The sequence below is a fragment of the Salmo salar genome, chromosome ssa01 (assembly GCF_905237065.1).
Source record: "Salmo salar chromosome ssa01, Ssal_v3.1, whole genome shotgun sequence".
Taxonomy (NCBI): Eukaryota; Metazoa; Chordata; class Actinopteri; order Salmoniformes; family Salmonidae; genus Salmo; species Salmo salar.
Window position 1 is genome coordinate 50,312,983 of NC_059442.1, and position 14,262 is coordinate 50,327,244.

The following is a 14,262-nucleotide window of genomic DNA, read 5'->3' on the forward strand; positions in this document are numbered from 1 at the left end:
AAGCTTACAGAGTCATACCCAATTAGACTCGAGGCTGTAATCACTGCCAAATGTGCTTAAACAAAGTACTGAGTAAAAGGTCTGAATACTTCAGTTTATTTTTAATACATTTGCAAAAATTTCAAAAAAACAGTTGTTGCTTTGTAAGTCGCTCTGGATAAGAGCGTCTGCTAAATGACGTAAATGTAAAATGCTTTGTCATTATGGGGTATTGTGTGTAGCTTGGTGGGGGAGAGAAGTAAAAAAAAAAAAAAAAAAAAACATTTTAGAATACTGTTGTAAGGTAACAAAAATGTGGAAAAAGTCAAGGGGTCTGAATACTTTCCGAATGCACTGTATATCACAAAGCAGGAAAATGTGTTATACAGCTAACATGTCAAAGCATTCAGAAATAGCATTTCAGAGCTCAACGATAGACAGGCTTGAAATGAACATGGCATAAATGATTTAACGCTTAAACAACCCATATTAAAAAAGGCAGACTTCCTCAATTCAACCGTTTCCGAATAATGATTCTGATATACTGCTTCAATCAATGACATTGATTACATTTGACTCTTGAATAGAACTATGCCTTATTAGCTTCGTACAATGCCTTAAACCAAAATGTAAAGGTTCTATTACTCTATCATTTCTGATTGCAGCTTTAAACTGTCTTGTATGAACCAGAAAAGAGCTATATCTGCATGTTAATTCATGTTAGCTGGCTAATGTATCGGCCGTGCGTTGTGGTCCACCCCTCGGTCAAGGCGAAGCCAGCGATGACAGTGGGAGGAGCCTGCCGACGGCTCCGAGGTAAGTCTTAGTGTGGCGCCCCCAGTGGGCTGACCTCTGTTACCTCTTCAGACTCTTCTGGGCCTGCTTCAGTAAAGTGTCAAAGTCAAGGGCATCAAACTTGCCAGTCACGGGGGCCGACGGGTCATACTCGCGGTTAGAATCTGGAGGAATGAAGAGAGAAAGATTAGTATTAGGCGGTATACTGGGGTACTTTGAAATACCCACTATGATTTACTGGCATAATTTGTATTTTGAGAGAATTAGTGAACATAAAAGTTAAATCAGGAGAAACGACAGGGATTATCCAGTCGCACTACATTTTAATGACCAAAAGCATGACATTTCTACCTTTAGATTTTGTGGTATAGAGAAAGTCAAGATATCAGACAGGGGAGGTGATATTAATAATACTCTGAGCAAAAGAGAATGTTTTTGGATTTTCACCCTCCAGACATTATTTCCTAAAGGACTTAATGATGAAATGCCTATGTATGTTATGTTGTGAATTTAAAATATGTTCCTATTCAAGATTACTTTGTTTTTTCGTATGATGTACCCAATGATTAATGAAAACTTGCTATGTCCTCGTTGTGATTTTATGGACGTGTTCGGTGCGTCTTGTCTATACACTTTTGTAATATTTGTGAAATGCATATTGTTATGTTTGGTAGCACTTATTTATTTTTCCTTTGCCTCCAACTCCTTTCCATACGTGGAACGGATGTGGGTGGGGCTAGGTCTACATAGAGGTGCTGTTTTCAGAAAATTCACAAAAGCTCTGACGAAGGCCGTTAGGCCGATACGTAAGCTTATTAAATATCAGTGATACTATCAAGAACAGTGTGTGGTTTCCTTTTTTCCCTTCATCCTGTTTCAACTGTTGCCATGCACCTGTAACAAGATTGCTCAGATGTGCGAGTGCCTTTTGAATCCGGACAATCAAAAAGTGAAAGTGGAAAAGACACTCAATGTGTAGCAAGTGGAGTGATGGTTCACTAATGCAAGATGAAATAACCTTTCGGAATGAAAAGTTAGCTACAACGAGCAACCAATGGGTAGGCTGCCGTTTTATCTGAAAGGGTTTGGGGAGAAAGCGCAGCATGTGACCTCAACTAGCAACAGCTGCCAAGTTTAGCTAGCAAGCCAGATTCTCCAGGCTACTCCATTAAAGACAGTAACTGTTATGTGATAACATTGTGGCCGCTACAAGTTAGCTAGTCTTGGCTGTAACCGAGTTGCCTCGGCATCTCATCTCACATCTCATACAGTTGAAGTCGGATGTTTACATACACCTTAGCCAAATACATTTAAACTCAGTTTTTCACAATTCTGACTTTTAAATCATAGTAAAAATTCTGTGTCTTAGGTCAGTTAGGATCAGCACTATTTTAAGAATGTGAAAAGTCAGAATAATAGAGATATTTATTTAAGTTTATTTCTTTCATCACATTCCCAGTGGGTCAGAAGTTTACATACACTATATTAGTATTTGATAGCATTGCCTTTAAATAGTTTAACTTGGGTCAAACATGTCGGGTAGCCTTCCACAAGCTTCCCACAATAAGTTGGGTGAATTTTGGCCCATTCCTCCTGACAGAGATGGTGTAACTGAGTCAGAATTGTAGGCCTCCTTGCTCGCACACACTTTTTCAGTTCTGCACACAAATTTTCAATGAGATTGAGGTCAGGGCTTTGTGATGGCCCCTCCAATAACTTGACTATGTTGTCCTTAAGCCATTTTGCCACAGCTTTGTAAGTATGCTTGGGGTCATTGTCCATTTGGAAGACCCATTTTTGACCAAGCTTTAACTTCCTGACTGATGGATGCCTTGAGATGTTGCTTCAGTATATCCACATAATTTTCCATCTTCATGATGCCATCTATTTTGTGAAGTGCACCAGTCCCTCCTGCAGCAAAGCACCCCCACAACATGATGCTGCCATCCCCGTGCTACACGGTTGGGATGGTGTTCTGCGGCTTGCAAGCATCCCCCTTTTTCCTCCAAACATAACGATGGTCATTATGATCAAACAGTTCTATTTATGTTTCATCAGACCAGAGGACATTTCTACAAAAAGTACAATTTGTGTCCTCATGTGCAGTTGCAAACCGTAGTCTGGCTTTTTTATGGCGGTTTCGGAGCAGTGGCTTCTTCGTTGCTGTCGATATAGGACTCGTTTTACTGTGGATATAGATACTGTTGTACCCGTTTCCTCCAGCATCTTCATAAGGTCCTTTGCTGTTGTTCTGGGATTGATTTGCACTTTTCGCATCAAAGTACGTTCATCTCTAGGAGACAGAACACGTCTCCTTCCTGAGCAGTATTACGGCTGCGTGGTCCCATGGTGTTTATACTTGCATACTGTTGTTTGTACCGATGAACATGGTACCTTCAGGCATTTGGAAATTCCTCCCAAGGATGAACCAGACCTGTGGAGGTCTTGGCTGATTTCTTTTGATTTTCCCATGATGTCAAGCAAAGCGGCACTAAGTTTAAAGATAGGCCTTTGAAATACATCCACAGGTACACCTCCAACTGACTCAAATGATGTCAATTAGCCTATCAGAAGATTCTAAAGCCATGACATTTTCTGGAATTTTCTAAACTGTTTAAAGGCACAGTCAACTTAGTGTATGTAAACTTCTGACCCATTGGAATTGTGATACAGTGAATTATAAGTGAAATAATCTGTCGGTAAACAATTGTTGAAAAAATGACTTGTGTCATGCAAAGTAGATGTCCTAAACGACTTGCCGAAACTATAGTTTGTTAACAAGAAATTTGTGGAGTGGTTGAAAAACTAGTTAATGACGCCAACCAAGTGTATGTAAACTTCCGACTTCAACTGTATGTTACAAACCGGCCCATCCGTAGCAATACAGCGCAGCAGTGCTCAAGTTAAACTTGTTAAGTTCCTTCAGAAAGTATTTATAGCCCTTGACTTATTCCACATTGTTGCGTTAAGACGGAATATAAATGGATAAAAAAAATAATCTTAACCATCTACACACTATACCCCATATTGACAAAGTTAAAAAGTTTATAGAAAATGAAATGCATAAGTATTCACACCCCTGAGTCAATACATGTTAGATTCACCTTTGGCAGCGATTAAAGCGGTGAGTCTTTCTGGGCAAGTCTAAGAACTTAGCACAACTGAATTGTACAAAATGTGCACATTCTTTATAAAAAATCATTCAAGCTCTGTCAAGTTGATTGTTGATCATTGCTAGACAGCCATTTTCATGTCTTGCCATAGGTTTTGCTTAAATCGGCTTAAATCTAACTAAGCCACTCAGGAACATTCGATGTCGTCTAGGTAAGAAACTTCAGTGTATATTTGGCCTTGTGTTTCAGGTTATTGTCCTGCCGAACATTGAATTTGTCTCCCAGTGTCTGGATTTCCCCCAAACATAACGCTTTGTATTCAGGACATCAGGTTAATTTTTTTGAATAATTTTTATTCTGTACGGGTTTCCTTTTCACTCTCATTTCTGTTAGTATTGTGGCGTAACTACAATGTTGTTGATCCATCCATCAGTTCTATTGCAGCCATTAAACAAACTTTTTTTTCAAGTCACCATTGGCCTCATGGTGAAATCCCTGAGCGGTTTCTTTCCTCTCCAGCAACTGAGTTAGGAAGGACGTCTATCTTTGTATTGATAGAAAATCCAAAGTGTAATTAATAACTTCCCAATGCTCAAATGGATATTCAATGTCTTAATTTTACCATCTACAAATAGGTGCTCTTCTTTGCCAGGCATTGGAAAACCTCCCTGGTCTTTGTGGTTGGGTCTGGGTTTGAAATTCACTGCTCGACTGAGGCACCTTACAGATAATTGTATGAGTGTTAAACACTATTATTGAACAAAGAGTGAGTCCATGTAACTTAAGCTAATTTTTACTCCTGAACTTATTTAGGCTTGCCATAACAAAGAGGTTGAATACTTAACTCAAGATTTCAGCTTTAAATTGATAAACGTTTATACATTTCTGAAAACATAATTCCACTTTGACATTATGGGGTATTGTGTTGGCCAGTGACAAAAAATCTCAATTGAATTAATATTTAAATTTAGGCTGTACCAACAAAATGTGTAAAAAGTAAAGTGGTTTATATACTTTGAATGCACTGTATTTCGAATACCTGGATATCCGACAAAAATGAATGATGGTATTGAAATAGTGACATTATTTCAAACCCCCATCCCTCCTTGTTTGTAACAACTACAAAGACATTGGCAACTTTGTTGTGAAGTTCTACGTTAGAAACATCTTGATTCTGTCTCTGTTTAGCGGAAACATGTATAAAGTAATGAAAAAAAAAAAAAAAAAAGACCCAATGACATACTTAGCTTTTCTATGAGTGGTCTGAGGAAGCTGGTAAATAAGTGCAACTATGCATTTGGTTAGTTAATGTGCCAGCTAGTAACCTATAGCTTGCAAGATCAATCATCTTGGTTAGAGCAGAGAATCAAAGTGTGAGTACCCTTTTGAGATAGTTACACAACTAGGAGCATGGTTGTCTGTCCATGGAATTCGCTTGAGCTTGTTAGCATTTAGCTAGCATCCACTACGGGAATTTGCTAGTACTTTATTAGCGTTTGTTCGCATTTTTTGGTTAAGAAATAGCACCCCTTGTGTGCATTTCCGGTAATACCGTATACCCTGGTATGGTACAGGTACAGTAGGTATGGAAATCTGGATACTGTCCAACCCTAAATAGCATCACCTGCAGGATTTTTGATGGAACACACTCTTTGCTAGCTCTCCTTGCATCACTGCAATCAGATGTAGGTGTATACCAAAAAAAGGTGACAGTACAATATGATAATTTTATCTTAATACTGACAACTAGTACCAGTGTTGACAACCAAAAAAATGGCATTCACTGTTTACACAATTTTATATAAACCATGTCTTACCTAGATCAGCATAGCTCGTCTTGCAGAACTGTCTCCTTCCTCCGAAGCAGAGGTCAAAGGGGAGTTCGTCAGGCTTACGGAGCTTGCTGCCATTCTCGATGGCCGTGAATGCATCCTTCGTATCGTAGTAGGTCACAAACCCATAGTTATCCCTGTCACAGAGATTGAATAGCAAATATTTAAACATGCAGGAGACAGAGGGTTGATTCATTATGGCACAAAATGGAAGACATTTTAAAATGCAAAGAAACATTTGCATTGACTGGTGGATAATTCTGGGTAGTCCCTCCCTGTTGGTCGGTTTTCTTCTGCTTGGTGACATGAACACTACTAGATTGTGTTGAGGTGTGAGTTCTTAAAAGAGCCACTGGTGGTTTAGCCTGGTTGTTGCTGTAGCAGCTGTAGTTTGGCCCGAGAGACCACGGAAAGGGTCAAGCAAGGGTTGGTGTTCTGGTTCTGGGAAGAAAATGAGTCTTCAAGTTGTGTTCAGCAAGCACAGAACCAAGTTAACGGCTAACCCGTTCGGCAATTTCATTGGTCTAATGAAAGCTTCATGCCGCCAAAAAACTGAGCACGTCACAGAATGTGTTTCTTTGAAGAAAAAAAAAATTGAAAGCGGGAAAAATCCATATATTAGCCGCTTCATTGTTTAAGCCGCGATGTTCAAAGCCTGGGAAAAAAGTTGCGGCTTATAGTCCGGAATTTACGGTATTTATTTTTGTTACAAGCCATGTTTCGTTAAAGCCTGTGTAAAGTTCATTTGTTTCAATGTACCGGTAGGCACCTGCGGCTTATAGACATGTGCGGCTTATAGACATGTGCGGCTTATTTATGTTCAAAATAATAATTTTTTAAAAATTCAGTGGGTGCAGCTTATATTCAGGTGCGCTTAATAGTCCGGAAATTACGGTAACTGCTGGTCTTACGGTGAATTACCATTAATTAACAAACACGTTTAGCATCTCCGGGCTTCCACGCATAGCCTACAAGCCACTAATGCAGACCTTTGGAACACCTACAATTTAAAAAAGTCAAATTAAATCATTCAATATAGCCTAGACATCACAATAAATCAATTTCAGGCGGGACTAAAACAAAACAAAGAAAATGTAGCGCATTTTACAAGAACAGAATAGCATATTCTGAGTCATCCATATGTTAGGCTCTACTCTTGCTATGCCATGTGACTATGGGGACACTAGTTTTTAGCAGACAAGATTTGTTTATCATTCCTGTGGCATTTTATAGTAAGAATAAAATTGAACATAGCTGAATAAAATAAAAAGGATGTTTTTCTCCAAACGATTTCACGTGGAGTGCGCACATGCTGCTATTCGGTGTTGAGAATTTGTAACAGAACCTCCTATATGCTTAATTTAGAATTATTTATGGTACTTTGTGAAAAACCTGTTTTGATTTCTAATACATTCAAAGGCTGCATGATGCAACTAATAATGATTTGAAAAAAGTGATGCCATGCACTCTGCTCCGTTTCTTGTGCAGGCTGCACAGACTTCATCAGTCTCATTCGCAGTTCGACAAGCACTTCATAATATTCTCACCCATCAGACTATTCTCAATGTAATCTTGTCTTTACTTATGAACTAATGTGTGTAATTAAGTGGAGGCTCCTCAGGGGACCATCCTCGGTGAATTTCATAAAAAACAAAATTTCAAACATTTAAAAGTAAACATTTTTAGATTAAACTATACTAAATACAATCACATATCACCAAATAATTGATTAAAACAATATTTTACAGTAGCCTCAACAGGACTCTGTAGGGTAGCACCATGGTGCAGCCGGAGGACAGCTAGCTTCCGTCCTCCTCTGGGTACATTGACTTCAATAGAAAACCTAGGAGGCGCATGGTTCTCACCCCCTTCCATAGAATTACATAGTAATTTTGACAGCTTCTAGAGAGGTCCTCCAACCTATCAGAGCTCTTGCAGCATGAACTGACATGTTGTCCACCCAATCAAAGAATCAGAGAATGAATCTAGTATAGGAAGCATAAGCTATAGCTAGCTAGAACTACAGTGCATTAAATGTAGTGAGTAGTTGAGAGAGAAAGACAATAGTTGAACAGTTTTGAACAAATTAATTTCTTCAAAAATGGAGACGTGCTAAAGTGTCCCCCCCAGTTTCACTTAGCTAGCAAATGCAGCTGGCTATTGTCACCTACTCAAACACCCTGCTAAAACAGAGGGCTGTTATGTTAGCTAGCTGGCTATAACTATCCAACGCAACACTGGAACTCCTCCAAGTCAAGGTAAGCTTTTGGTTTTTCAAATTTATTGCCACTGAGCCCCGCCGGTGTAACTGCTTACTAACGTTACTGCATGATTGTAGCGGGTTTAGTAACGCATTAGTTCAATTAGCTATGCTGACTATGAGGTTACTTTAGCAAATATGGTGAGAGCGATGTAGGCTGTGTGTAGCGGTTTGGCTTGTCACACACACACAGCTGATGTGTTGTGTATTGAAGTCCACAAGCGAAGGGAAGAAGTGCAGTACATAGATGCGAGAAGGAATACTACGTGGCTGCTATGAAAGTTCACTGTGCGTTCGCGTGATCAGGGGGTGTATTTATTCCAGTGATACTGTTAAAAAACGTTTCTTAAACGGAAGCAACAGAACAAAACAGGGATAAACACTTGAATTTGTCCAACAGAAACGCTCATTTGCAACTGTTGGACTAATGAATACAGCCTATATCAGTTAGATGCAGGCAAGAGTGTGGAAGGCGGTATTGAATGACACCGTCTGTCCATGTGTTACTCTCTGTCACCTCAAATTTGTTGTAGCAACCTGATGCATATAGGGAAAATTTGAGTATCATGTAGTAGCCTAAACCTATCGGTTACAATGAACTTGGTGAATGGAATTTGAATAACAGTCATCCAATATGTTGTAATAGAAATAAGGCCATACTCATGAGAAACAAATTGTCCTCCCTCATCTTAAAACGGCACTGACCGCCACTGGTGCAATTATTTCTTATTTAGAATGGCCCACAAAAAAAAGTAATCTATAGCCTGCACTCAAATTGAAAATATGTGCGGTTATGTTTTTAATATGCCAGGTAGGCTTCACCGGTTGTAAAGTGGATGAATGTGCTAAATTTAAGGTATTTATCAATAAATATAGCAGGGCGAGAAAGCTGGGACCCTCTTAAATAGTGAGCAGTCAAAACACTTCCCATGCAATTGCGCAATGACTAGGCTTATAAGAACACATTTCACTAGGCTCCGTAGGCTATGGGCTCTCCAGACTATTCAATTTAATCTTGTCTTTACATGTACTAAATATTATGTGTGAAATTACATTTGATTTAGAAAAATGGGCCATTATGCACCTGTTGGAAAAGGGGCATAATAAAGACATTCGTATGCACTTGAATAGCGAATGGAGGATGTTTTCCCGCGGTTAATTTTCATTCCAGCAAGGTAGGCTACTCTGATTGTGCTTAATATTATCAACATTAGGAGAGTTGAGAAGTAAATAGTAGGCCTAGTCTATAGAAAGCTGATGGAGGCCATGAAAACTGTTCTTACACAATTGCATAGCCTCTAGAAATGTTGCACAACATGGGCTTATAGGAACACTTATTTCATTGCACGCATCAACCAGCTATGAGGAGCTGGCTCACGCTACACAACAAGTGATCCTATTCCACTCAATCTCAGTGCCAGGGCTCTCACGAAATGTTTGATTTTCGATTGCGTTTACATTGATGTCAGCGTGATTAGAGGGGAATAGGAGGGGGTACCAGGCCATTAGCGACTTGCCGTTAGCAAGTTTGGTAGGCTACTAATTGCCAACAGAGCGCCGTTTTGGAGAAGCCTCGTTACCGTGACTCAACGGTCACGTGGAATTTGACTGCAATCATGACTCGTGACTGCCGGTGTGGAGGTAAAATGGTCACCGTAACAGCCCTAGGTAGGATTCAGACCTGTCCAATAGAACTCGTTTTTAGTTTCAAAATGTTTTCCATATCGTGCTGACAGAACATGAGCCAGGTTTCAGGCATTACTTGTTATTGAAACAAAACATGACCGGTGTTTGAGTACTTACTTACCCATGGCCTCTGAAATGTAAAGTGCACTCCTCAATCTCTCCGTACAGAGAGAAGCGTTCCTTCAGCTCTTTATGAGTCATTGTCTCTCGGATTCTCCCTACGTAAACAACCCTACGCTCCTCCTGAGGGGAGAGAGAACGGCATTAGTCAGCTGACCATACATACACACGGTAACAGACAAGGTACTATTGGCTTCAATGTCTGAGAAGGGGCCTTTCTCTGACAAATGCCTATGTCTTCAACTGAAAAGAACACGCTGCTCTGGGGAACTGAACTCAGAAACACAGAACGTGACCTTGACCCAGTGACCCCCAGAGACAGACTGTCCCGTTCCGACTTATCATCGTATCATCACTGGCCAACTTCACTTTAATAGAAAAGTATGTACTCACAATGGCTTTATCTTTGAGTCTCTTCACCACCTCACTGTTTTCTCTAGATTCAGGCCGGTAACCTGGTCTGAAAGACGGGCTGTGGAAAGAAACGGAATAGGAGACGTGGTCAATGTTAAATAATTTAAATAATCTGTATCCATGAAGCTAAGTACAGCGCATTCAAAAAGTATTCAGACCCCTTCACTTTTTCCAAATGTTGTTACGTTACAGCCTTATTCTAAAATGGATTAAATAAAAATCTACACACAATACCCCATAACAAACCGTTGGCCTGAATGCCAAGCATCAGGTCTGGAGGACACCAGGCACCACTCATCACCTGGCCAATACCATCCCTAAGGTGAAGAATGGTGGCAGCATCATGCTGTGGGGATGTTTTTCAATGGCAGGGACTAGTTAGGATCAAGGGAAACATGAAAACATGAACGGAGCAAAGTACAGAGAGATCCTTGATGAAAACATGCTCCAGAGCACTCAGGACCTCAGACTGGGACGAAGGTTCACCTTCCAACAGGACAATGACCCTAAACACACAGCCAAGACAATGCAGGAGTGGCTTTGAGACAAGTCTCTGAATGTCCCTGAGTGGACCAGCCAGAGTCAGGACTTGAACCCAATCAAACGTCTCGAGAGACCAGAAAATAGCTGTGCAGCGACGCTCCCCATCCAACCTGACAGACCTTGCGGATCTGCAGAGAAGAATGGGAGAAACTCCCCAAATACAGGTGTGCCAAGCTTGTAGCTTCATACCCAAGAAGACTCGAGGCTGTAATCGCTGCCAAAGGTGCTTCAACAAAACACTGAGTAAAGGGTCTTAATACTTACATACATTTTATATTTCATTTTTTATAATTTTGCAAACATTTCTAAAAAAACAGTTTTTGCTTTGTCATTATGGGGTATGGGAAAAAACAATTAAATCAATTTTAGAATACGGCTGTAACGTAACAAAATGTGGAAAAAGTCAAGTGTTCCGAATACTTTCCGAATGCACTGTAAATTATGTTATCCTATCCCAAGTAGTCAGGAAAACATACACTGATCTGACTGCACTGCATGTACGCATTTTTGGTTCATTTGAACTGACCAATACCATAGAAAAAAATGTAACTCATGGTTTTTTGAGGAAAGTGCTTTAATTACCTGCGTTGTCTGCTGCATCTACTCCACGCCCGTCTGTGGGGAGAGCGGGAACAGGACCTACTCCATGATCCTGATCGGGAAGAGGAGTAGGAATATCGCCGCCGCCGCGGAAAGCTGGCCAGGGAAGGAGAGGAGGAACGAGAGGAGGAGCAAGATGAGGCACTGAAGCTGCTATCAGAGTGACGAGGCCTGTACCTGGAGGAGAGATGAACGGGAAGGAGAAGGGAATCTGTCAGTAATGTCAGATTAGGATGGACTGGATATCGCCATTAGTCATATTGGTTTAAGCTAATGACATCACCTTTTTGATTGCTACATTGGTTGCAGATTGGGGAGGGAGACAGAGAACACAAACTATGAAACACACATGGAATCATGTAGTAACCCCAAAAAAAGTGTTAAACAAATCAAAACAAAGACATGGCGGTTGCAATTTTGACTCAGACCAAAAGGACCGATTTCCACCTGTCTAATGTTCATTGATCGTGTTTCTTGGCCCAAGCAAGTCTCCTCTTCTTATTGGTGTCCTTAGTAGTGGTTTCTTTGCAGCAATTCAACCATTAATGGCTAATTCACGAAGTCTCCTCTGTTGATGTTGAGCTGTGTCTTATTTGAACTCTGTGACGCATTTATCTGGGCTCCTATTTGAGGCTGGTAACTAATGAACTTATCCTCTGCAGCAGAGGTAACTCTGGGTCTTCCTTTTCTGTGGCGGTCCTCATGAGAGCCAGTTCCATCATAGCGCTTGATGATTTTTGTGACTGCACTTGAAGAAAATGTAAAGGTTTTTGACATTTTCTGTATTGACTGACCTTCATGTCTTAAAATAATGATGGACTGTCATTTCTCTTTGCTTATTTGAGCTGTTCTTGCCATAATATGGACTTGGTATTTTACCAAATAGGGCTATCTTCTGTATACCACCCCTACCTTGTCACAACACAATTGATTGGCTCAAACGCATTGAGGAAATCAATTCCACAAATTAACTTTTAACAAGGCACACCTGTTAATTGAAATGCATTCCAGGTGACTACCTCATGAAGCTGGTTCAGAGAATGCCAAGCGTGTGCAAAGCTGTCATCAAGGCAAAGGGTGGCTACTTTGAAGAATCTCAAATATATTTAGATGTTTTAAACACTTTTTTGGTTACTACATGATTCCATATGTGTTATTTCATAGTTTTGATGTCTTCACTATTATTCTACAATGTAGAAAATAGTAAAAATATAGAAAAATCCTTTTGACTGGTACTGTATTTGTTCAGAACAGATACATCTGTGCTAGAGGTCGACCGATTAGTCGGCATGGCCGATTAATTAGGGCCAATTTAAAGTTTAAATAACAATCGGTAATCTGCCTTTTTGGACACCGATTATGTCCGATTACATTGCAATCCATGAAGAAACTGCGTGGCAGGCTGACCACCTGTTACGTGAGTGCAGCGTCAAAAGGACCTTGTGGCTGCAATGAGCCATGGTAAGTTGCTAGCTAACATTAAACTTATTTAATAAAAAACAAATCTTCACATAATCACTAGTTAACTGCACATGGTTGATGATATTACTTGGTTAACTAGCTTGTCCTGCGTTGCATATAATCAACGCGGTGCCTGTTAATTCATTATCGAATCACAGCCTACTTCAACTTTGCCAAACAGGTGATGATTTAACAGAAGCACATGTGTGAAAAAACATTTGCTGCACATATGTACCTAACCATAAACATCAATGCCTTTCTTAAAATCAATAGACCGAAGTCTATTTTTTTAAACCTGCATATTTAGTTAAAAGAAATTCATGTTAGCAGGCAATATTAACTAGGGAAATTGTGTCACTTGCATTCAGTGCAAGCAGAGTCAGGGTATATGCAACAGTTTGGGCTGCCTGGCTCATTGCGAACTGTGTTTCTTCCTAATAAAGACCATATTAATTTGCCAGAATTTTACATAACATTGAAGGTTGTGCAATGTAACAGCAATATTTAGACTTAGGGTTACCACCCGTTCATCAAAATACAGAACGGTTCCGTATTTCACTGAAAGAATAATTGTTTTGTTTTTCGAAATTATATTTTCCAGATTTGACCATATTAATGACCAAAGGCTCGTATTTCTGTGTTTATTATAATTAAGTCTATGATTTGATAGAGCAGTCTGACTGAGCGGTGGTAGGCAGCAGCAGGCTCGTAAGCATTCATTTAGACTTTACTGCGTTTGCGAGCAGCTCTTAGCAATGCTTGAATCACAGTGCTGTTTATGACTTTAAGCCTATCAACTCCCGAGATTAGGCTGGCAATACTAAAGTGCCTATAAGAACATCCAAAAGTCAAAGGCATATGAAATACAAATGGTATAGAGAGAAACAGTCGACGTGTCATAATTCCTATAGTAACTACAACCAAAAACTTCTTAACTGGGAATATTGAACCACCAGCTTTCATATGTTCACATGTTCTGAGCAAGGAACTTACACGTTAGCTTTTTTACATGGCACATATTGCACTTTCTCCAACACTGTTTTTGCATTATTTAAACCAAATTGAACAGGTTTCATTATTTATTTGATACTCAATAGATTGTATTTATGTATTATATTAAGTTAAATAAAAGGGTTCATTGTTCATTCAGTATTGTTGTAATTGTCATTATTACATATATAAAAAATATATTTATTAAAAAAAATGTTTTTTTAAAATACAATAAAAAAAAAAACGCCCGATTAATTGGTATCGGCTTTTTTTGGGTCCACCAATAATCGGTATCGGCGTTGAAAATTCATAATCGTTCGACCTCTAATCTGTGCCCATGAACCAGCCTTCTTCCTCACTGAATAGAGATGACTGGGATGAATATGGACATTCTCTTTTCCCCTGACAGATATAAGACTCCGTAACATTAGAGGACACCGCCTTGCCCATTGACAGGGGGGGACAAAAA

The 14,262-nt window shown here is 39.7% G+C and overlaps 1 protein-coding gene across 1 annotated transcript in view; it reads right to left on the minus strand.

Moving 5' to 3' along the window:
- Positions 1 to 217: 217 nt before the first annotated feature.
- LOC106604361 (PPARG related coactivator 1) overlaps positions 218 to 14,262 on the minus strand; it is a 32,017-nt gene continuing 17,972 nt past the window's right edge. The window contains exons 10-14 of the mRNA XM_014198921.2: positions 11,325 to 11,519; positions 10,179 to 10,257; positions 9,787 to 9,908; positions 5,705 to 5,856; positions 218 to 938 (exon numbers count right to left, since the gene is read on the minus strand). Coding sequence (XP_014054396.1) covers positions 835 to 938; positions 5,705 to 5,856; positions 9,787 to 9,908; positions 10,179 to 10,257; positions 11,325 to 11,519 — 652 coding nt within the window. The 3' untranslated portion in view covers positions 218 to 834. The remainder of the gene's footprint in view (positions 939 to 5,704; positions 5,857 to 9,786; positions 9,909 to 10,178; positions 10,258 to 11,324; positions 11,520 to 14,262) is intronic.